Source organism: Hydra viridissima, unplaced genomic scaffold (assembly GCF_058129835.1).
Source record: "Hydra viridissima isolate aposymbiotic clone 2 unplaced genomic scaffold, HvirCarnegie_v1 scaffold_16, whole genome shotgun sequence".
Taxonomy (NCBI): Eukaryota; Metazoa; Cnidaria; class Hydrozoa; order Anthoathecata; family Hydridae; genus Hydra; species Hydra viridissima.
Genome location: NW_028324315.1, coordinates 6289100 through 6314380, shown reverse-complemented (window position 1 = coordinate 6314380; position 25281 = coordinate 6289100). Strand labels below are relative to the sequence as shown.

Sequence of the window (25281 nt, the reverse complement as noted above, 5' to 3'; positions counted from 1 at the left end):
TAACACCAGTGAAAGTTGAGCTTTTAAATAGCAAGTTCATATTTGTTAGCGTCGATTTTGTAATAAGTATAATAAATTCTCACCAACATTACAGGAAGATCATCGAAACAACTAATCAGATCTGTAGAGCAACGCGAAGCATAAAAAATAGTACAAAGATACTTTAAGAAGAATTTATATCAAGCGATGATTCACTAAGTTATGGTAAATCTCCACATCAAATCGATACACAATTCAAGAATAAATAGAATGTAAGTTAAGTTTTAAATTTTAAGTAGAAATCCAGAGAAATAGTTATTCGTTCATCAGCTCCCCTCTCTTCAAAAGAGGAAGTTACATAAGAAGTTTGACATTAGCAATAAAAAAATTCTCGATCCCATCATACTTAAAAACAATCAACAGTAGATAACTTAAACAATAAATGCTTCCGTGCAATAATTGAATCAGACTACTTCATCAGTTTGTCTATGATGACAAATTCTTGAAAGAAAAAAATGATTTTATTTAGCTCTGACACTCTTAAAAGTAGTATGGTATTTGAAGAGCCTGTAAGCTGTTCACTGAACAATACCTGTAATGACAGTTCTTTAGGGGAACTTATGAAAAAAATTGATGAAACTGAAAATTTTATTGTTGGTGATGTTGGCTTGAAAATTATTTCATTACAAATATTTTTACAGTATTCTCTATGAAGAAACAAATTTCATAATCTTTGCTATTACATTGATATTATCTTGAAATTTTTATTCACTGGAATCACGATTCTGGCCGTATTTGTTTTCAAGAGACTATTATTCCATTTAATCAACAAAAGACTGAACCCTTTTGAGAAATGAGGAGTGAAATACTTGAAAAATGTTCAGCAACAACATATCAACCAAAAAAGTGAAAAAGTTTTTATAATTTTTAAGCCTTTTTTTCAATTTTTATTCGAAAGCCATTGCTTGTTCATCTAACGATAAAGATTGTAGAGGCAGGTTGTTGAGTCATGATGAGGCATTAGTTTATCAGTTCAATTCTAAACGCATTAGTCATTCTTATAAACATACACTAAAGTGGTCATTAAAAGCAGGAAATTAATTGTTTCTGTCGGATCTTAGTATACGGAGGCCAAAAATTTTATGTCAGCCTTCAGAGCAGCATATTTCCATTACAAAAATACAGAAATTTATCTTTAAGACTTGATAAAACTGCTAAACTATGCTATGCTTTACTGACAAGCGTTACTAAAAATAATATTGCATATGTGATGCGACTCTTAAAACGATGAGCAGTAAATTAAAAGACAAAATAGTTAGAATATTACGCTTTTATTTTCATGCGTGGGCTTAGCTTTTTTTTTTTTTTAAAGTGCTTGTTACACTATCATTGTTAAGTTATCGTTGAAAGATAAAAAAGTGGCAAGTTGGAAGCTTTTTTTTTAAATGCATTTTTTCAATTTCGTATTTAAGTTTTCTTAACATAAAAACTCTAAAAGCTTTAAAATAATTATAAATTGTAAAACTAATTGATAACACACCAAGTTACTGTATTCTTTTGGTGTCGTAGAACAAAATGATTTTGTTTACAGAACTTATTTTAGACCATTATGCAGCAATTGTTTGTTTTTAATGATTTTCTACTAAAGAAATGTGATTGAAGTTTAGGAAATGAAATTAAAGCTTTTATAAAGGTTTGATTTATTACTTGGGTAGATTTTTGGTGAAACAGAACTTAAGATAACTTTTACTATTGCTACCATCCTGATTTCTTTTAGATTTATTCTATGCTTTAGTTAATAAAAGTATAGGTAAAAATAAAAATATTGGTGTAAAAAAATATATATATAGGTAAAAAAATATATAATTTTTGGACTAAATAGTACCCAAAAGTATAAAAAAATAACCAAAATTATTACAAAAGATTTTTTTTTTATAGTCTATCTGTTTGATAATTAGAAACGGATTTTTACAAGCTTGAAGTTCAAACAAACATTTACTCACTTCCTTTCTTTTTCTATTTCTCTTTCCTCTACCTTACTTTCTGTTATTTAAAAAACATTAAAAAAGACAAAAAATATTTCGTTCTAAATAATTCTCGGAATTATATGTATAGCAAATTTGATTGGGTGATAAGACGAAATTATAAGAAAATTCCTTGACGAAACTCAATGTAAGTGATTAGAAAGTGAATTTATTAACTAAATAAGTGATGCGAAGTAATATTCAAGGTGAAGATTCAAAGAAATCAATTAATATTAACGAATTCGTTATTTTTTCCAATTCAACTTTTTAATTATTAAAACCATTTCGCCATAGAATTATTGAGCTTTGCAGTTGGTTTGTAAACTTAAATTGGGTAAATTTGTGTATCTTTTTATTTCAGAAGTAAAAATCTTTAATCAACCAATTTTCAACCACATGTTAAAATCTGCAAAACATGAAATGTTGCTTTCATTTAAATATGAACAACTTTTTGAAGCTGCAAAGTTATATATGCTAATATTAGTGAAACAATTTTTTTTATTAATTCCAGGGAGCAAAGCTTATAGTTATAGTTTAGAGCATTTCTTAGATCTATTTTGTTCCTCATTTTATTGTAAATGTTATGCATATTACTTTAGTATGTACCGATATTTGGATAATAAGTATTGAGAATAAAAATATTTTTTGGTATATATGCTATTTTAAAGAATTATAGACCTATGTTGAATATATTATTCTAATTTTTTTTGGTTTGAAAACCTGTAATCTTTTGTATTCCCAGGACAAAAAACTTCTTCAGAAGTTTTTGTAGAATTTAGGGGTTCTATAGGACTCCATAGAAGTTTTCTTTATGATTTAAAATTAAAACATTTCAGAATTTTCTTTCCCTAGACTTCAATAAATTAAGATGGCAGTGGAAGCTAACCCCTTAGTGCTGATAAATCCTGATGCAAATCTGCATCAGCAGTTACTCTAAAAGAGTAGGAACAAAATAAATTGATTAAATGCAGCATTGTGAATCAGAACCCTGTTTCATGTCTTTTAAAGTGAAATTCAGTAAGTGCAGTTGTTTAGATTTATGTAAATTTCTAAGAGTAAACATTTGCTTAAATGGTCTATTTCTTGAAATCAACTTAATTTTGGAGGGTTTCAAGAAGTATACTTTAAAGTCTTTAGAGGTTAAATACTTTCAAAAGTTTGTGAGGAATTTCCAAGAAACAGGGTTTCATGATCCTATTCATTTTCATCACTTGCTTTCTTTCTTAATGAAGTTGATATAAGACTAAGCATTTTTTTTGTTAGTAACTAAATGTAGTGAGACCTTTATGTCCTTTTCATTTTTGAATTACATTTTAACAATAACTCAACTTTAATGCGTTTAACTAGAATTTTTTAATTTTGTTTTTCTGGTTCTCCATTTAAGTTAACTTTTGATTTTACAGTAAATTTGAAAAGTAATAATTTACTAATAGTTAAGAAACAACGCTGCTTTTCAGAACATATTTTTCACTAATTCTGTTTAATTTATTTCAACAGTTTCAACAGCTGAAATCAAGATTAGTTTTCCAGTTTGTTCAAATAGAAGAAATAAAGATGGCTACAACCGCATCTTCATATACAGTGGCTTTCAAAAATATAAGGTTAGTTTAATTTTTTTGAAGGTTATTTAATTATCTTTTAAAACTTTTTTAGTTTCTGAGTTAATCAATTAGCTTTCTAATGATATATAACACTTATCGGTCCTATTTATCCTTTCTGAATAATTTAATGGTAAATTAAAGCAATCCAATTAATTACTTAATAAAAAATTTGTAAAAGTTGTATGGTCAGTTAATAACTCTTAAATTAGCTGTATGAGAATCTTGAGAATTTGTACTTGCTTTGACCAATACAAATTAAGAGAAATTCGAAAAAAAAAATCTATTTCAAGAGATATTTCAAATAATAATTCTTGGCACTCCAGAAGCAGTAAAATGGGCGGAAAATCAGTATCACAAGAAGTCAATTGACAAATAGTTGGTCTATCCAAAGAAAACAAAAAAAGCCAACAAGAAATACCAAGATTATGTGGTGTTTGTCTATGTTGTGTCAGAACGCTAAAAAACAACAAATTTTCAAATGACGTAAAAGATTTACCAAGAGTTGGGAGGTCGTCAAAACATAATTCTAGGTATCAAAGCTTATTGTATCGAAGGATAAAGAAAGATCCTAAAATTAGTTACCGAGAACTGTCAGCAAAGTTTAATAATAAGGCTGTCTACGTTATAGCTCAGAAAGTGTCTTAATAAAAAAACGTATTAATTGTTATGTTGTTGCCAGAAAACCTCTTTTAAAGGTGACAGAGAGGATTAAATATATAATTGGTGTAAGGAAAGACTTCACTGGTCAGTAGAAGATTTGTCAAAGGTCATTTTTAGTGATGAACCAAGTTTTGAGGTGGTTAATCGTAAATCGACATTTGTTATTAAAGGATTAGCTTCAGAGAAATATAAGGAATGATTTTGTGTACCAAGAGTACAAGGCGGTGGCGGCTCGATAGGCATATGGGGATTTAGTTTTCATATAGGGATAGGATTTAAAAATATTTATACAGGGAAAATAATTCAGTGTAATTACAATGAGACCTTAGAAATCAAGCTTTTACCTATTGCTACATCATTTTTGAAAGGCTTAAAAATAGTTTTTTTTTAGCAGAACGGCATGATGGGATTTGCTGCCAACTTGGTGAAAGAGTGGTCTCAAAAGCAACATATTACTTTTCTATCCTGCCCAGCATGATCACCAAATATGAACATCATTGAAAATGTTTGGTCATGGATGGACAAGAAATCATAGAAATTATCTTTTTTTTTTTTTTTTAATTTTATTTTGGTTATACAATGTTTTCCCAATAAAAATTTTTAAAAGAATCTCTACTTTTTTAAAAATTATGGAAATAATTTTAGTAATCGCCAAAAAAGTGACCATATATTTTTGAAAACCACTGTATAAACATCATCTAGGAGGGTGATAAAAAGTCATCTACTATATCATCTATTATACCATGTTAATGATCGTAATTTCATTAAACATAAATTGGTAACTATGTTTTAAAATACTGTCAAACTTTTCCAGACCATCTTCTTACAAACACGTTGTGTTCGCAGAAATAGTTTCTTTGAACATTATTTAACTATGCCATTAACTGAATTATTAAGGTTATTCTTGTATTACCAAATGTATTGTTTTCTTGACTATTTTAACCTCGCTTAGTTTTAGCTAACAGACTTGATCAAGCAAGAAGTTTCGGAGAAAAGAAAATAAAACTCGCGCAATGCGGTTATGTTTGTTCCTTTGGGTACGCACTTACGTAAAAGTTAAAACATGGATATCTTACCTGCAAGGTCAACTTGAGTGTGAACAAACTCAACGAACAGTTCTCTTGTATGAGTATGTGCTCAATGAAGCGATTGTATCTTATTATTACAAGAAACTCATTTGCAAACAGTCACCGATTTCAAACTTTTTTATGTTTATTAACACTTAACAAAGTTGTTTTTGGTTTTTTTTAAACGTACCGATAAAAACCATCGTGTTTTAGGGTTTATTGACTAGTGCTTTTTTGTCAGAACATGTAATTACCAAAAATACTTTTTATTTAAGAAAGATGGTCGCTTTTTTCAACTCAAAGTATTTATTCAACTCAGCTTCCAAAAAAGAGCCAGAGTTTCCAAAGATTGCTCGATTCTGTAGCTTAATTGTATTCCTTGAAACCATTAGGAAATAGGGTTACTGGATGATGTGAGTCTTTTAATGCCAACTGTGGGATTATTGCAGTTTCTAAACACTATTTAAAATTATTTGACAATAATAAGGGTGAAAATAAAATGTTTATTTGGCTGCAAATACAAATAGGTATTATTAAATTGCAGACTTAACGTATTTGTTGTTGCTGATATTCTCTAGAAAAATTAGCTTGAAATACTGTTCAAGTTCTTGCAGTTGGTTGATAATAATATAGAGTTTAACAGGGTATAATCATGAACGGGGCTAATTTTAAATTATTAGTTTTTTTTAAAGCTTAAGATAACTCATTTTTAACAATATAAAAAGGCTGCTTTTCTTGAAGAAAATGCTCTTTGCAGCTCCTGTTGGGAATCAGGCACCTTTAAGGCAATATGCTTCACATATGTTAAAAAGTGAAATGAACGTTGATTACATTTAAAAAACACTTTCTTTATCAACTGGTAAGCACCCGTTGGTTATAACTGTTGGGTATCCTGCTGAAATATATATCCTTACAGGTTATAAAAGTAACAGAAGGATGACTTATTGTTAACCATTTCGTGCAATAGCTTCCTGTACAAAAAATAATAAATTGGTTCATACTTACTTGTTTTCAGAAAAACACAGATGTATGTGTAAGAACTATATAGTTTCTTTTTTTGATAGAGTTGACTGTCTAAACTTGGTGCATGGTGATTTTTGGCAAGCCTATACAACCGCTCCATTGAGCGCATACTCATACAAGAGAACTTTGAACTTGCTCACACTCAAGTTCACCTTGCAACAGTGATGTTTAGGTTTAAACTTTTGCGTGAGTGTCTACACTAAGGAACAAACATTACAACCGCATTGAGCGAGTATTATTTACACTTGTCTTATAATCCGGTCAAAATAGACAAAAAAAATAGTGGTAGATTTGCAATAATAGACATTTCTCTAATTCGATTGCGCAACTAATTTCTCAGCTTGAAAAAGAGGCCAGTAAGGACAAAAATGTAAACAAAATAGCTGCAAACAATTTAAAGGATAATTCTTAATAAATTACTTGTCCAATAAAAAATGAATGGATTTAATAGTGACTGCTTTAAAGATAAAAAAATTCAAAATCTAATATTAGATGATATAAATAGAGATCTGAAGATAGAATTAAATTCAAAAAAAGATGTATCGTTAAAAGAAGATATGTGCTGGGGAAAATCTCTTGAGTTTCTCCCAGTGTTCACCAGACGTGAAATTGATAATCATATGAACAAATGCGGTAAATTAAAAAGAAAAACTATAAAAAAACGTTAGAAAGAGGACTGAAATTTAAGCAAGAACGTTACATTTCTACAGACAGCTTATTTACAACACGAACACTCAAACACTTCATTGCAAAATGTACCTGTCGAGCAAGTATGAAAAAAATGATTCGTAAAATGCAAATATACATAAATCGCAAAAATAGTCAAGTTGATAAGGCTTCTTGCAGTTGCCCAGCTGGGTTAAGTGGTTATTGCAATCACATTATGGGTTTACTGTTAGAGTTGGCAGATTACTCATTAAATTCTTTTAAAGTTGTTCCTTCTGAAATCGCTTGCACAAGTACTTTAAGAAAATGGGGAGTGCCTGGTGAGAAACAGAAAAAAATATATCCTGTAATGAAAAACGTACTTCATGCTAACTTTATAAAAAGGGATTAACCCAACAGTATATGAGGCAAGATGTAACTTCAATTTTATAGACAACTTAAATGCTGTAATGAAGCTACAGAATAATTTTAAAAAAATTAATCCAAATATTGGCTATGCTCATATTATACCAAATAAAATTCTCATTGATTCAGAAATCACAAAATTTGGCATGCAGTGTTTAGGATCCCCACTTTCATATCAACTTTTACCAGTTGAACGAAATTTTATTGTTTTATCACACTTATGTCAAAATGTTGAATGCGAATCTGTTATAACTTCTAACCTTACCTTACCTAGTAAATTTTTAGATATACCTGATACATGGAATTATTCCCCAAAAGAAATGGAGTTTATGAAAAAAATAATTGTCTCACAAGAAGAAAGTATATCATTACAAAAAAAAAACTGTAAAACAAAGGCAATGTGCACAATGGTCTAAGGAGAGAAAATATAGAATAACATCATCAAATGCACATAAGATTTATATTAGGAAAAGTAACTTTGAATTTTTGATAAAACAACTTACAGAAGACATTAAAAAATCCAACAATGTTAAAGAAATGCTAAATCACGGTAATATTAATGAAGACATTGCAAAAGAAAAATTTTAAAATGTAATGCTTTATCGATTAAACCAAAATATCAAAATACTTGAGACTGGGTTATTAGTTCAACCATGCATCCCTTGGCTAGGTGCAAGTCCAGATGGACTTGTTTTAATTTATTCAAAGCCATGTTTAATTGAAATTAAGTGTCCTTACACAAAAAGAAATGAAAATCCTAATGATTTAGTTAAGGAAGAAACATTTTATATTGGTTCATTACCTACAGGAGAATTATTTCTAAAGAAGGATCACTTATTTGGCTATTATACACAAGTCCAAATGGCCCTGGGTTTATCTGGACTAACTCATTGTTTGTTCATAGTTTATGTTTATAAAGGAATTATTATTGTAAATGTTGATTTTGATGAATTTTATTTTTTAGATGTTATCGATAAGTTAAGCGATTTTTATAAAAAATATATTTTATCATTCTATGTTTCTCAGTAATAAATATTACATATCTTACATTTTTACTGTTTTATAAGAGGATCCATAAAGTTACACAATAAACAGCTTACAGTCCAAATTTGATTAATTGATCCATATAAAACAAGAGGTATTTCATTTCGTATTTGTTTATTTTTCTTAATTCGTTGTATGGCACATTCTACATGAATTCTTAAAGCTGCTATTGTTTGACTTTCTATAACCTCTTCATATGATAGCTGATCTCTCCCATTTAAAAAGGCTGGAATATTCAGTGTTACACCTAAAGGCTTAAGCAGATCATTAATTAAAAAACCCCTATCAGCCATTATAGAATCACCACTCTCCCATAGCTCTTTTTGCAAAAGTCCTGATTGCTTAACTATTTCAATATCAGAAATAGAGCCAACAAATAGTTCACTAACAAATGTTACTGCACCAGAAGGAGCAATTCCAACTAATCCTTTATAGGTTACGTGATGCTTATTATGTGAAAACAGACTTCTTTGAATCGTTAGGCTGGAAGATCTTTGACAAAGCAACTCAGTACAGTCAATAATAACTTTCGTTTGAGGATATGTCTCTTTAAAGCATTTTGGCATATTATGTTTAAGTTGATCTAAATTTGGCCAAATTGGTATAGCACCAAGTTTAAGATATATAAAATTTGACCATATAATAAGGTATCTTGAAACAGATCACTTCGAGAAAGAGTTTTAATCTGTTTACATTTTTGTCCTTACTGGCCTCTTTTTCAAGCTGAGAAATTAGTTGCGCAATCGAATTAGAGAAATGTCTATTCGCATAGAGCTGAAAATTTGTACATACCTTGAGCACATTATTACAAATAAAGTATTAAAAGTCCCCATCGATCCCATATCTGCAAAAAAAGTTATTCAAGGTTTAAGGTATAAAAAAAAATTGTTATTTTTTTAAAAAAAAAGGATATGTTTTATCATAAAAAGAGATCAAACAAAAGCGAACAGCATTTGAACGCATTTTTGAATTAACTATTTCGTCGGCTTTTCTTTGAACTTGTATAAGAACAATGAAAAATGCTTTTTTCAAATAATTTTTTCAACTGATTTTTCTCGTCTGACTTCCGAAAATTCTTGGAACAAAGTTACGAACGATGAAATACTTTTAGCGTTGAACGTTCCATTGCAGTTAAGAGTATCGAGCAGTATTTTTTATTACGATTGGAACCGTTTAATACTCTTATTAAAATGTCACAACTATGTTTTATATGTAGTAAACTTTTAATAGCAAGTGAAACTGTTGTTGTTGATCGTGGAATGAAGACTTTGATTGATAAAAGTGTTAAAAGAAGTGACGGGTTTTATGAATACCTCAAAGATCTGAAGTCTGTGACAATTCATGTTGGTGTGCTGTAAAAAGTATACTCGGAAGAGTACTATTGTTGCATTTAAAAGACAGTAAGATATAGATTAAGTCAGCACATCTGAAAATAGTCCACCTCTTACCAGAGCGCGCGTAAGTGAATCGCTTTTTTGTTTAAAAAAATGTTGCTTATTTTGCGGCGATGAAGCAAACGAGGAGGCCGAGAAAAAGAAAGCGAAGAAAGTTTGGCGTAAAATTCATAAAGTTGCGACTCTTGAATTTAAAGAATCAATTCTGAAGGTAGCATGGAGTCGTTCTGACGAGGAAGCAAAAGAGGTTATTGCACGCATTGAATATGAATTTGATTTAGTTGCTGCTGAGGCTAAATATCATAATACCTGTTATAATTCTTTCTTGAGGCCAACCAATGGGTGTAAAATCAGTCGTCCTCAAGATGAATCTACAATTGTTGCGATGGAAGAAATATTTAAATACATTGAAAATAGCGATGACTGCCAGTTTTCATTAGAAGAACTAAAAAATATTTGCAAAAATCCACATTTAGATAACAGAACAATTAAGACCCGATTAAAGTTGAAGTTCGATAATAAAATTATTATCACTGAAAAACCGGGAAAATTAACGTTTATCTGCTTTTTTGACAAACATAGCGATATTCTTAGCCAAGCTTGGTATGAGAAGAAAAACCAAAATAAAGAAGAAGAACGATTTCGAATTTTAAAAACTGCGGCAGCAATCATTCGAGAGGACATTCAGCCATTGGTATTTGATAATACCAATTATCCCTCGCCTAGTCAAATGTTTGAAGATGTTAACAGCGATATTCCAGAGTCATTGACTTATTTTTTAGAGCAAGTTATTTTGAAAAATAAACGATCAAAAATTAGAACGTTTAAAATTAAGTTTGTACAAGTATCAGCCACAGCATTATGTCTGTTGTTAGCCCTACGAATATATAATACATAATATGCATTTAATAATAAAAAATATATGCAAATATTATGTATATATTATTTATATGTATATTAATTTCGTAGTATTTATATTATATTAATTTCGTAATTTCACAAGAATCGCAATATCTTTTCTAGCAATGCATTTTATATGAAATCGCATTATACTTAATGTATTTTCGCTATATATTTTCTCGCAATATATTCTTGCAATATCTTCTCACAATATATTTTCGCAAGCATTGCAATATCTCAGGAATAACGATTCTTATAAAAATGTATAAAGGCAATTTTATTAAATACTTTCATGATATAATACTTTTGTTTGATCTTTATTATGATAAAACTTATCATTAATTGAAAAAAAAGAAAAAACTATTTTTTTAACCATTAACCTTTAATAACTTTTTTTGCAGATATGGGATCGGTGGGGACTTTTAATATTTCATTTGTAATAATATCCTAAAGGTATGTACCAATTTTCAGCTTTATGCGAATTATTGTAAATTGGAATGTTTATTTTGACCGGATTATTAATTTTCTAGATTGATTGCTATAATCGTAAAAGTTGTCTTAAGTGTATCACATGCATTGTGCTTAAATATATATATTTCAACTTTATCTCATGTTTTACATAAAGCTTAATGCTAGCCGAACAAAATTTGAAGCTTTTATATCAGAAAATTTATTAAATGTTATATTTAATTGACATAATTACTATATATTACTTCATAAATAAGACATTATTAACACACAAATATAGCTTTAGTTCGCAAAAGGGTTCATGCATTAAATTTTCTTAAAATTTATATTATAAAATTATTATTAATTTATATTAGCTTATAAAACTTTTTACACCACTGACAAAAAGTTAAAGTTCAAATAGGAATTATCATATTGATATCTATTTGATATCACTTCTCCTACATTTCTTGATTGATTATAATTTCTTGATTGATTACTGTAATTTCTTGATTGATTACAATAATTCTGAAGTCTTTTGAAATATTTTACGTAAATTGTGCTTAAATATGAAGAGAAAAGAAACTTCAAGTTAATTTAGTTTTTAAATTAATTGCGATTAGATTCAATTACATTTACTTTAATCTACAATTAAATTTAATGCGATTAAATTACATTTATATTTATAAATTATTTAAGGTACTCACAAAGAGAAAAAGTTCTATTAGGAATTTAAACAATGTCGTTGCATGATAAAATCAATTTTATGTGACATGTAGAATAAATATTGACAAAACAAATCATTTTAAAATGATATTTAAAATAAACGTAATAATAAGTCATTCTCAGTATTTTTAACAGCAGTTAGTTAAAGAAGAAGATGGCATACATAACAAGACTCTTCACAAAGTTCATGTGATATATAATCAATTGAAGTTTCAGTTCTGTTACATTCCAAGAATTCCATTTTATACTGCCAAGAGTTAACATTTTTCTGGTTTTTAGGCGAAATTCCAATCCGTATTGAAATTTCAAGGTCAAAGTCTTTTAGTTCCCTCTCCTGATCTTCTTTACCAAGATACATTTCCAGCATGACTTTATTTTCATTCCCGCATAAGGTTATTGCAGGTTGCAAGATGTAACCGTTGTACATTATCCACTTATCAGATGTCCATTTCTTCTTATCTTTGTTAAACTCCATCGTTAGATTGTACTCTTGACACACTGATTTCTCATTACTTTTAAAACTCCAAAGTTGAAGCGCGTTGGCTCCCGTACCAAAATCAAACGTAATTTTAGTTTCAGTATTTGGAAATTCTTTCACTGATTTCTCCTTACATCCAAAAGGGTTAAAAGGGATATTGCTAAAAAAATTAGGCTGTACTTTTTTTATTGATCTGTCCAATCTCTTACACAATTGATTATTACGCTTTGTAGAAGAAGGATATGCAATTGCCTTGATATACCAGTTTAAAAAACCTGACCATTTGCATAAAATAGGGTTAGTATGAGACAAGCCAGTTGTTAGAAACGGTACATCCATGTGTTCATACCGACATTGAGCAAGTAGTGCTTCGATATTTTGTTCTGTTTGTCTACTTTCATCGGCTTCTAACCAGTTCAATACAAACGTCATCACACTATTTTCATGATAAGCAAACCCATCGTTAGACTTCAGTAGCATTAACAAGCTTGAGAAGTGAAGCTTGTTAGGTAATTCATCAAATGCAACGCATTCCAGTGGGGTAAATAACTTGGTAAGGTATTGGCTGCAACAACTATCAAAAAAATCTTTTGACAGAACATGTCCGAGAGAACTTTTAAAGAAAGTTAAGCGATCTAACACTGAATTGCATTCATCGATTGTTGCAACGCTGACATATTCAACCATTGCAGATCCTTGTTTAAGAAGCGTATCACACATATATCGATCACCAATTTCTAAAACTTTAAGTAGTTTAGATAGACCAATGTTGTTTAGCAAATTAAAGTCGTAAAAAGAATGAATAAGCAACTCCACATATTCGCTTTCACCGGGATTAGCATTTAAAATAATTTCTTTTTCATTTTTCTCTTCCAGTAGTTTTGCAAAGAATTTACTGTTTAAGCACAATACCAACTTGTGAACTGGAAATGAAACTTGCTTATTGCAGCTATAATACTTCTTACCTAAATAAAAATTATGTGGGATACATAATTATGTATATCTATATATATCTGTGTTCAATATCACTGCTGTTCTCAGAAGCTGCGCCTTTCTCACTTGTATTATCATAAAACGTGGCTTCAGCTGAAATATTCACACAATTTTTATGTTCCCTTATGTCCTTAGCTCTAGCAGTCTTTACATGCAGGAAAGTTCATGCTGTGTTTTAAATTTTAGATTAAATTATTGTTTGCTATTTCAGTAGCCTTTGCGTCAGCTGAAAATCTTTCATATGTTAGAGAGAAGTCCAATTTGATATTGAACTCAAATTTAAAAATAAAATGGTAAAACCAGTACTTTTCATGTATCCTGCAGAATAATCTGCAGATTATTCAGATTATTCTGCAGATTATTAGAGTTATTCTATAAAAACGAGCGATGCTTTTTGGACTTTTTACTACTACTGTTTGATGGCTTGAGCTTCTTACTGTAAGATTGTGAATATGAAAATGAAAATGAAAAAATAAAATATAATCAAGAAAAATGAAAATGAAACTTGTAAGATATGCTTCTTCTAATTAGAAATATTATATTTTTGATGCTGTTATTTTTTGATGCTTTGTAATATTAAATTAGGGAATAGAAAAATGTGATTTCAAAATAATAAATAATTCCTAATAAAATAAAGACAAATGTGCAGTAATCTAATACAAAGTCCTGATATTGATAATCCTAATAATTGTGATATGGTTTTAATTAAAGTAAATATGATTATAATTAGATCTAATATATAAAACTCGATCTAACATAGTATTCAAAAAATATTATAAGTGCCAGTAAGCCTAATGTTAATTAAGTAGCAAGATTAAAACATTGACCGAAATAGCGGCCTAACAGTTACTCCCTAACTGTCTTTGATCTGAGAGCCTAGACACTAATAATTTAGAAATCTAGATATCTTTTTGATCTGACCCCTGACCGAGATTTCTTAATTTAAATACAAATGAAACTATTAACTTAAACTTAAGTGATTTTGATTTCATTTCTTTTCCATTATGAAAGTGTTAGCCGACATTTTTGTGTTGATTTTGGTTAATTGCACGTCATCTCCGTCTGTCATTGTTTTAGGTTAAGAAAATAAAACTAGGTGACCATATTGAACAAAGGCATTGGATTAAGTTAGGAACTTAAAGGATTTAAGTTAGGAACTTATAGCACCGAAGCACAGGGCAAAATTACCTTTTGCTCGCAAACTGTTATTTCTATTTAATTGTTTGATTAGAAAAGGGACTTAGGTACATAATTAAGCTCCGATATTCTTACAGCACATACAGCTTAACGTAAAGAAAAGTTGCAAAGACCGTTTGGTTTGATATTGACAAAATGGAGGCTTAAGTAATTTTAGCTCTTAAGGTCTTTGTTTAGATCTCCATTTTCTAAAGTGGGAACTGAGTTTCAAACAACCTTTAATGGCCATCATCTTTTTAACTGCTCAACTAGGTTTTTAATCTATTAGTTTGATAATGTTAAATTGATATTTGTATATTTTACTTTAATGAGAGAAAAAGTAGAAAAACTAGGAATGGTTACCATTAGATTCACTTTCATTAAGTTTATCCGTTTCGTCTGCTGTGCCCTCGATAATACGCAGCGTTATGTCGCTTAAAAAATCGTTCTTGTAAATGTTGCTTAGGGACTTAATAAACTCTCTCCTCATTCCGAAATCTTTACGAACTGTTTTGGTAACACACTCCATTTAATTACTTCTTGGTTTTAACTAAAACAAAAAGCATTAACATTATTTTAAAAAATTTCTAAATATTTTAGTTGCATTCGCTTCTAACAAAAGCCATGATACTTCATTTTCATATTCAGAAACTTATCCCATATTATTCAAAATTATATACTCAGAATGAATTCATCAGTAAAATGAAAGATAGAGGAACTTCTAGTATTAATATTTGTTTAGGTATGAGACTTGCATACTATTTGTTTAGTACAATAAGTTGCATTTGCTTTCAAAATCTCTGCAGCTTTTACAATAATTCAATATTTTTGACGCAACTTGTTTTTTTTTTTAAGCAAACTTTTACATAGCGAATGTTTCCAAAAATAGTTTCAAGTACGTTTGTGAAAATGGGAAAAACAAAAATGCTTGTATAGCAAATATTTAAAATTTAGTGCAAATACAAATGAAAATGATTGGATCTTAGTTGCAAACCAGACAGTTTCACTTCATGGTCTGCGATTTGTTTGATGGAGGCTTAGGAATTAAAGAATTTATCAAACAAGCTCGGAACGCTGCTTCATTTTCGTCATCATAAGCGAAACGTGGGCAACCTTTAAAACCTTTTTTTTAGGGACGAAACCGGAAAAGGGAAACCTTTCAATCATAGGAGTTGTTACAGCTGTTTCAGTTTAAATTGGTGATCATCGATAATGAAGTATGTGGTTCTAAGAAGATACTATCGAGAAAGCTTTGCTAATAGCTAGGTGTTCTGCATGTTAAAGACGGGGCTCTAGTTAAAGCTATCGGGTACATTTTAAAGAATCAAGAAAGTGCTACGAAAATGTTCGACGAAAGCTCTCTTGACGACCTCACTGAAGAAACCGCATTGATATTTCGAGTAAATACACTGGCGCTTTTTAAATATTCAGTGTAACGATTTGTTAAAACGATTGATGAAGAGATAAATGAGTATTTGGATTCAAATGACCTGGACTGTGCAAATCTGTTTTCTCTGATGAGTTGGGCGGTTCAATTGGGTAATCTCAATACTATCAAGTGCTACCAGAAGGATGTCAGAATGATTCAGCCATATTTTCATTAACTTTACTTCCAAATCAGATGTTTTTATATATAATCTTATGCCACAAAGTATTTGATTCTTTTAAGCCATTCATCCTTTAGTTCATCAAAGAGAGAAATGAGATAATTCTTGGTTAAAAATATGATGTAGAGAAAGAAATGTGCGAATTAATATCAATGAAAGTTGAACTTTTGACAGTAAGATCATACTTGTTAGCGTCAATTTTAAACTAAGTGTGATAGATGAAATAGTTCTCACCTACATTACTCAAAACTAGTCCATGCAGCTTGTTTGGAACTGGAAATTTGCAATCTGCAGTGCAACATGAAACATGATAAATTGTACAGGAAAATGAGATTTTAAATGATTAAAAAAAATTAAACCTATTATGCTAGAAATCAATCAAGAGTAGTTAACTTAAATGATGACTTCTTTCATTCCATGAATCAGACTTGCTGGTCAGTTCAATTTGGATGCAAAAAAGGCAACAGAAAAGATTGGTTTTGGATGGTCTGTTGCTCTGAAAAGTTTTATGCATCTAAGTATGGATGCATAAAACTTTTCAGCTTTTTATGAGTCTGAAAATTACTCAATAAACAATACCGGTAATGACTGTCCTTTAGAGGAACTTATGGAAGATGTTAATAAAATTGATGAAATTTTTGTTGGTGAATAAATTTAAATAGACTAATGTATTGGCAATTCTTTAACTAATATCATTATGCATTCATATATTTTGTTAATTTACCATTTGTATTTATAGTTTACTATTAAACAAACATTTTTCAAAATTACATAATAAAAACATTTAAACATAAAAAAATATTTTATATCCAATATTTTTACAGTGTTGTCTATGAGAAAACAAATTTTATCATTTCTGTTAGGAAGCTCAAATTATCTTTAAGGTTTTTTTCTTTGAAATCACAGTCAGGGTTTAGCTGTGGTTGTTTTCATGATGTTATCATGTCTTTTAATCAACGAAAGGTGAAGCCCTTACTAATAGTGGTTTGTGAAATATTGAATAAATAGTAGTTGAACAACAGTAGTGGATAGTTTGAGAATAATCATTAACAATATATAATGATTATATCAATCACAAATTGCTCCAAAAGTTGTGAAAAAGTTATGAAAGTATTTTTGTACTAGTCTTAGACCAAAATTATGTTAAAACAGATGCTTTTTTTTTGTCGTCAATTAGCAGCACTTTTCATGCTTTGTCTGACTAAATTTAATAACTATGTACTATTATTGTAATTGTTCTTGTTTTACTATTATTATCATTGTCGTTGTTATTACTATTGTTACTGTTATTATTGTTATTATTAATTCTTATTATTGTTAACTCTTATTATTATTATCATTCTTGATATTACTATTTTTTATTAACTTTGTTTATATTTACCATTATTGTTATTGCTATAACAGTTATTACTTTTTTTATTATAATTGTCATTATTTTTAAAATTTTTATTAGTTTTATCATTATTTTTTTTATTGTTATTATTGTTGTTATTGCTATTATTGTTATTAATTTTATTATTATAATTTTTATTATTATTGTTGTTGTTGTTGTTGTTGTTATTGTTATTATCGTTATTATTATTAACGTTATTATTGTTGCTGTTATTATTATTATTGTTATTATTATTATGAAACATTTCAATTGTTAATTTTTTTTAATTATTTTTTTTTGTTGTTGTTATTTTTTTTGTTAATTTCTTTATTGCTATTTTTGCTGCTTTTTTTTTATTATTAGTTTTATTATTTTTGTTATTTTATTGATTTTTATTATTATTATTATTATTATTATTATTATTATTATTATTATTATTATTATTATTATTATTATTATTATTATTATTATTATTATTATTATTATATTATTGTTATTATTATTTAAACTAATTTTTAATTTTTCTGTAATTATTCTTAATAATGTTAGTATTATTTGTTACTATTAATGTTTTTATTTTTGTCTTTTTTTTTTTTTTAATTATTACTGTTCTTTTTATTATTTCATTAATTTTTATTCTTATTAATTTTTTTGTTATTATTTTTATTATTATTGTTTTTTTTATTACTTTTAACATTATTATTATTTATTACTAAAATTATTATTATTTTTTAATCATCATTTTTATTGCTATAGTTTTTATAATTGCTTTTGGTTATATGATTTTTAAATTGTTATCTTTTTTATATTATTCTTGTTATTATTTTTATAATTGTTTTTGTCATTCTTATTGTTATTGTTATTATTATTTTTATTATATTTATCTGTTTTTTTGTGTTTTTTTAATCTTTGTCTCATTATTATTGTTTTTATTATGGTTATCATTTGTAAAAGGATTGTTATTTTTATTGCTGTTGTTATTAATATTATTGTTCTTTTTTACTATTTATGTTATTGTTATTATCATTGTACTTATTATTATTACTATTATTAATATTTTTCTTACTATTACTATTTTTTTTTTTTTATTATTGTTATTATTGTTGTTATTATTAATATTATTTTACTTTTTTTTTATTACTAGTTAGATAATTATTGCTGTTATTGTTATCAATAACAGTAAAAATAATAATTAATTTTTTATTCTTTTCTTTTTTTTATCTTCATTGTTATTACTCTTATATTTATTGTTATTTTTATTAACATTATTATTGTTATTATTATTATTACTTTTGATATCATTTTTATTATTACTGTTATAATTTTTTTTTTTTTTATTGTTCTGTTTTTGTTTTTGTTATTATTGTTATTATTTTTTTATTTTTGATGATTAAATTTTCATTACTTTTTGTATTTTCATTGTTATTCTCATAAATATATTTATATTTATTATTACAATCTTTTCATATATCACTAAAACAATATGGAAATATTTTAAAAGCGTGGACCATGAATGAAAGAAAATAAATAGCTATAAGCGAAGAAGGCGGGGAAACAAAGAGGACTACTGATGGTGCCCTTTACCACCACTACCATCTTAGTTTCTGTATGATAAGTTAGTGGATTTTTTACTTTAATCTTCGGATTGAAAGAGCACCCAAAAACATAAGATTTAGGCAAAAATGGTACAACTAACTATAAAAAGGATTTTCACAAGTTTGAAAATCAGACAAAAGTTTACTCACTTTTCCCTCTTCTCTTTCCTCCTCTTTCGCTTCGTTTTATTTGAGAATCTTGAAAAAAGATGAAAAACATTTTGTTTTAAATAATTCTAGGAATTAATTAAAAAAGTTCTAGGAATTTATATAATTTATATAGCAAAATTAATTGGCTGATATGAAAAAGTTAAAATTTAATTCCATGACAAAATCTTACCATACGTGAATATTAAGTGAATTATGATCTAAATAAATAATGCGAATATCTATTCGAGGAGATGATTCTTAGAAATCGATTATTATTAATGAATTCCTTATTTTTTTCGCTTTTAACTCTTTAATTAATAAAACCAATTGTAAATATTGCATTTGTAGTGAAGTGAAAGATGGTTTTAGTTTAAGCTTACTAATTTTTAAAATCATCTGCGTGGCATATCAAAAAGACATCAAGAGGGTACAAATATTAACGATTCGTTAATTACATTTTCTGGGAAATAGTTACAACCAACGTAGAAGTATCGAAAGGCTTTAGCATAAGTATTCAATAGGTTCCCAGAATCCGGTTTAATGACAAAGACTATATTTTGAAAATCTTTTGGGAAATTATGCAAAACAACCTACTAATGGCCACACTGATTCATTTATGATTTCCATGCATGAAAGCTATTGAAAACATTATGAACCACTTAAAGTAGGAGACTTAATGCAGTGACTAGGTGCAGCTTATTTCAGCCCCTTTAAAAACGTCGTAGCTCAAACGGTTTTAAATATACACGTTATATTAATTGGTTCTAAGCAACATTTGATTTTTGAAAATAAGTTTTTACGCATTTTGGCAGCAGGGTATATTAAAGGGTAATGCAAAGATAGGCTTTATAAATGAGTTTGAAATCTATAAATACTCTGATGTTGTTTATACATTGGTATCAATATCGGTATATAACCTAACTTCAAAAACAATTTCATGTAAATATTCGTAATGAGATTGAGTCGGATTTCAGTAAATACCTGAATAGGAAGAAGCTAATGTCATCTGTTACTATCCATTGAGCTTTCTCAATATTTTTACCGAAAAAAGGTTCATTTTTTTTGAATAAATTAACCGTTCCATACGTTTATATTTGCTTTCTTTGTAATCATTAAAATTAGGCGATAACAATAGTTCAGACGCAAAGCCAAGTGTAATGGTGGTAACTCGAATATGGGGTACCCTTACTAATTGAAGACCGTTTTTTCAAAAGGGATATAAGTCACATTTTAAATATTTTGAAAAAACTAAAAAAAATTAATAATCTATTTAAACTTTCAACAAATAAAAATTTTTCTTTTTGTAAGCGGTAGTTTATTGTGATTTTCATAAAAATAATTTTACAATTAAAATTTTTCTTTTTTTGAAGTATACTTATAACGGGTTAAAATGTAAGAAGTTTTTCAAAAAGGGCTTAAGTCCACATTTTTTTAGAGAAAAATAAGTATTTGTGACAAAATTATGTTTTAAATTGTTTGCGAATTAAGTTTATTTGGATGGACTTACAAATTTGTAACGTAAGTTCTTAAAACACACCTAATATTTTGACCACCTCATCCCTTGTTACATGATAAGTAAGACCCTCTCTGTGATTTTTCTTTTTTTGTAAAAAATTTAAAATTCATACGTACGCTGTTTAAAAAATAAAAAACTGTTGTTTTATGCCAGAAATATGTTTAATGGAGATTTGAAAAGCGAAAATATTTTAAACGTTTTTCGATGGTTTTCAGCCATACCAGTTCAAAGCATGCTGCAGATCAGTTTTTTTATTTTCATAAAAATACTAAATTGAGTTAATCAAACATTGGTTAAAGAGTTTTTAAGGAATTCAAGATGCCTATGATATAATTAAATTGTTTAATTAAACATTTTTGTTTTAATTCAAAATTTTACCAATAATTACCATCTGAATTAATTTACTGATACTCCCTTCAGCAGAGACGTCATTAGTACCCCTTTCAGCAGAGACATCATTAATGTATGAACCCTTAATGTTTGGGACAAAAAATTATTTGAATGGATTTAATATTATATTCTTTTAGTACATATTTTTAGACAATCTCATTTTAAGACAACAATAGAGAACATTTTATAATACAAAAAAACAAAACAAAAGTTTAGTAAAATTATTTTATTAAGTTTAAACAAACGGTTCATTTTCATCAAACTCATCAACATCATTCTGCATTACTCCCTCAATACCATCAAGAATACAGGCATAGAAGTCCTTTGCATCATATGGTACCTCAAAGAAAGCCATTAACTTTTTTACATCTGCTTTCTTTTCCTTTTTGACTTTGTTTTCTAATGGTCTTGGTATTGCTTCAGTCATTTTTGCAAATAACTGTCCTTTTTTTAATAAAGAACTAACTAGACAAGGCTCTGCAGAATATGCACTTTGCACTTCGATTTTCTTTTGAGAGTAAATTATAATTTTCTGATCTCTCATTGGAAATGGCTTTTTTTTTTTAAGAATCTGTTTAGCCATTTTTTGGTAATCTTTAAGAAACCAATCTTCTCCTAGTTTTTGCACTGCTCCATGCTCTGAAAATATTTTGTAATATTCCAGAGGAGAAAGAATGGTTTCTTTTTTGCGTACCACTTTTTCTATACGCCCAAAAACTCGATCAGGAGGTAAAAAACTATGACCCCTGATTGGAAAAAAATGTTTAACAGCATTAAACATAACACTCGTTTCCACAAAATTTTTCAAACAACACGAAACAACAAAGTTTTTGTTCTGTGATGAACAAGTATCAGAAAATAAATGTAGATCTAATTTCACTTTAGCTCCTCTTTCTGTAATTAAATCTTTTTCCAACTTAGACAAATAGTGAACCAGGGCTGAAGAAACTTCATTAGATCCTCTACCACTCTGAGTTTCCAACCAGGTATAAATAAAAATGTTATCTTTGTTTTGTACTATTTGATCATGTCGAACAAATGTTAAATTATAGAGCCAAATTTGTCGAGCATAAAACACTTCACTAACACTTAATTTAGGAAGTGGTTGGTTTTGTTGCATGTCAAAGCACACTTTAATGACATTTTCATTTTTCTCTTTCATAAGAGAGTAGAATTTTTTTGCTCTTAATTTATGCAGACAATATTTAGCAAACTCTTCTCCCTTTAACTTTGTATCAAATGTTTTTCTTATCAACTTCTTTTGTGCTTCACAAAAAGAACAGATATCTGTTCTTGGGTTTCCAAATCCAACATTAAACTTTGTGTAAAAAATGTTTTTAAATTTAGAAAGTGATGAAATACCCATATTTTCTTGGTTTCTATGAAGTTTCCAGTTTCTCCATAACTTTACAACATTTAATTCAGGTGAAAGGTACACTCTAACACTTTTCCCTCTCCCATAGTGTGAAACACAACCTTTATATTGACTTATAAAATTCACTATTGAATTGGTGATTTCTTTATCACCTATCGTTTGTCTAAATCCTCCGCGTTTTTCAGGTCTTAGACACCCATTTTTAGAGTAATATTTTATAAGATTATGCAATCTTTTTATTCCAACACATGTTATGGAAAGAAATGTTTTTTTACAAACTGGAACTGTTTTACAACTTCTGTCAGCAATACTGTAGTTTATTGAATGTTTTCTCAAACAAAAATATTCATTCCTTGGCCTGTGTCTTTTAACTTGAGTTAATTTAACAAACTTCAGAAGAAAATTATCCTGTTTAACTTTTAATTCTTCATTGTACAGCTTCTGGAAAAAACCTAAAAAAAATTTTGGTATGTCAATATTGATATAATAAAGAATTATTTGTATTTTAAATTCATAGTATAGATTGAAACTCATAGCTAACTATAATAATTCTGAACTAACAAAAGTGGCTAGTGTAATACAACTGAGCTCACCAACAATATCCAGGTTGCCAAGATTGCCTGCTTTACATCTTTTGTTGTTGTGCCTACAAGCTATGACAGGTAATTTTCCAAGAGATGAATATCTCTGGCGTTTTTTCTCTCCTGTTTTGCTTATTTTCGATCTTTTCCGACCATGTCCAGGGGTTAGAGAGTAAGAAAATATTTCCAGTTCTGAATCTATTATTTTAGATACCATTTTTAGATAAAATTTGTTACGGAAGTTGCTACTGCGCAAGCGTGAACTTAAGTTTTTGCTATACTTTTTTCTAATGCTGGGACTTATGCCCTTTTGAAAAAACTTGGTGATTTTAATATTGAAAGTAAAGTGGATAAATAATTTTCTATCCATGTTATTATAGTTAGATTTGTTCCATTTACACTATAGAATCCAAAAGTAAAAAAAACTCGATTTCAGCAAAAATGGACTTATATCCCTTTTGAAAAAACGCTCTTCAATTGCAAGCTATCTAACAACAATAAACAATCGTGCTACTATAACAGCATTTAATTAGTTACATATAATGACAAACTACAACATGAATTAAATGCTTCAAGGTCATCATTCATTTAAAAAAATGTTTATAATGATGGCTTTGAAGTAGCGCTGAAAAAAGTTGACAAAGGTTACTTAGTCTGGATGGCTGACCCTGTTGGAAGTAAAGCTAAAACTGCGAATGTAATACTGGAAGCTAACATGCGGAGATTTGCCTGAGCTGGTGAGAAAATGGCTCAGGATGGCTTGCTGAGTCGAGTCCGTAGATTTACGAATCGCAAAGTATCTGCCATTCAGTGGGCATAAATGTTTCCCAATACCAATTAGTATAAAAGTTGTCACAAATGTAAATAATGATGATATGTCAATTGTTTGAGTGTCTTATCAGATTAATAATATTTTTTAAAGGACCGCCAATAGAATTCTTTGCGGATCAAAAACCACTTAATGTTACTTTTAATGGGGCATAGGCAACCCGTTGCAAAACTTTTGTATGCAACATGGATTTGTCAACAAACGCTCGAACTATCTGTCTGTAATTCATCTGAAATTACGTAATGGTCTATATACCCTACTATTTCGTTCCTCTACATTGCAAAAAATACCATATTTAGCAGAATTCATCAGATAGCCGATAATGGATGTATCATTAATAGAGTTTATTTAGAAGTTTTCATGCATGATTTCAGAAGTTTTTATTAATGCTAAAAATGCTCAATTAAGTTGTAAAACTAACGAACAGCTTTAGATCGGCATCATTTTACTTCATCGGCCTGATGTCGGTCCGAAAAATAAAATAACTTGTGTACCATCGGAAAACATAATCGGCTTAATGTCTGCGAACATATCATAAAGTGACTTGTTCTGTGAACGTTTACAATGCGCAGGCGTAATGATACTGAGCGTGTCGCAAATTGTCCTAAAGACAATTGCCATAAAGTTTTTATAACCAATATTTTGAAATTTTCAGCTGAAGCAAACTTTAGACTTTAGTAAACTTAGTATTTGAGACTTGAGTTCTCAACCAAAGTTTATCTTTATAATAAATTGAAAGGCAAAATTTTTTTAACTGTTGAATTTATTTTGTAGACTTACTTTTTAATACCAAAAGCGAAATAAAGCTATTGCTAGAAATTTACAAAACGTGTATTTTGTTATATATATATGTATTATATTATATATATTTATTTAAATAAAAATTTGATTTTATACTAATATATTTATAAAATACATTCAAAATATAGACTAGAAAAAGATATTATATTTTACAATGAAATTAGAAGTTTGAGATTTCATTAAATACCAGTCTAACTACACACTAAAAAATTATGCTGTTATATTTAACAAAAATATAACAGCATTGGGACACGATATAACAGCATTAATGGCGTTATCTTGTATTGTTATGGTGTTATTATGCTGTTTTTTTTTCACTTATGTTGTTATATTTTTATAAATAACAGCAAAAATAACAGTAAAATGCTGTTATTTAAATATAAATAACAGCAAAATGCTGTTATATCGTTATCCAATGGCGTTATATTTGGTGTTATATTCAAAAACCAAGCTAACGGCATAATATGCCGTTATATATTTTT

At 28.4% G+C, this 25281-nt stretch overlaps 5 protein-coding genes, 1 long non-coding RNA gene and 2 pseudogenes across 7 annotated transcripts in view; 5 read left to right on the top strand and 3 right to left on the bottom strand.

Annotated features, from left to right (window-relative positions):
- LOC149877743 (uncharacterized) overlaps positions 1-25281 on the top strand; it is a 392865-nt gene that overhangs the window by 326213 nt on the left and 41371 nt on the right. The gene's annotated exons all lie outside the window — the stretch shown is intronic.
- Positions 2860-5621, top strand: LOC149877756 (uncharacterized). The gene is made up of 3 exons (XR_016447763.1): positions 2860-3020; positions 3501-3604; positions 4656-5621. It is a non-coding gene; the product is annotated as an uncharacterized LOC149877756 (long non-coding RNA).
- LOC149877755 (uncharacterized) lies at positions 7136-8174 on the top strand (annotated as a pseudogene). The gene is made up of 2 exons (XR_016447817.1): positions 7136-7340; positions 7453-8174. The product of XR_016447817.1 is annotated as an uncharacterized LOC149877755 (transcript).
- On the top strand, positions 8020-8472 carry LOC149877754 (uncharacterized). Its single transcript, XM_090073506.1, has one exon. The coding sequence runs from the start codon at positions 8020-8022 to the stop codon at positions 8452-8454; it is 435 nt and encodes a 144-aa protein (XP_089929632.1). The 3' UTR covers positions 8455-8472.
- LOC149877753 (uncharacterized) lies at positions 8478-9035 on the bottom strand. The gene has a single exon (XM_090073603.1). The coding sequence runs from the start codon at positions 9033-9035 to the stop codon at positions 8478-8480; it is 558 nt and encodes a 185-aa protein (XP_089929729.1).
- LOC149877752 (uncharacterized) lies at positions 9488-11594 on the top strand (annotated as a pseudogene).
- On the bottom strand, positions 12060-19384 carry LOC149877751 (uncharacterized). The gene is made up of 3 exons (XM_090074206.1): positions 19308-19384; positions 14947-15133; positions 12060-13379 (listed from the first exon to the last, which is right to left on the bottom strand). Exons 2-3 carry the CDS (start codon positions 15110-15112, stop codon positions 12079-12081), a joined length of 1467 nt encoding a protein of 488 aa, XP_089930332.1. The 5' UTR covers positions 15113-15133; positions 19308-19384; the 3' UTR covers positions 12060-12078.
- On the bottom strand, positions 20901-23634 carry LOC149877750 (uncharacterized). Its single transcript, XM_090073488.1, has 2 exons — positions 23182-23634; positions 20901-23040 (listed from the first exon to the last, which is right to left on the bottom strand). Exons 1-2 carry the CDS (start codon positions 23537-23539, stop codon positions 21449-21451), a joined length of 1950 nt encoding a protein of 649 aa, XP_089929614.1. The 5' UTR covers positions 23540-23634; the 3' UTR covers positions 20901-21448.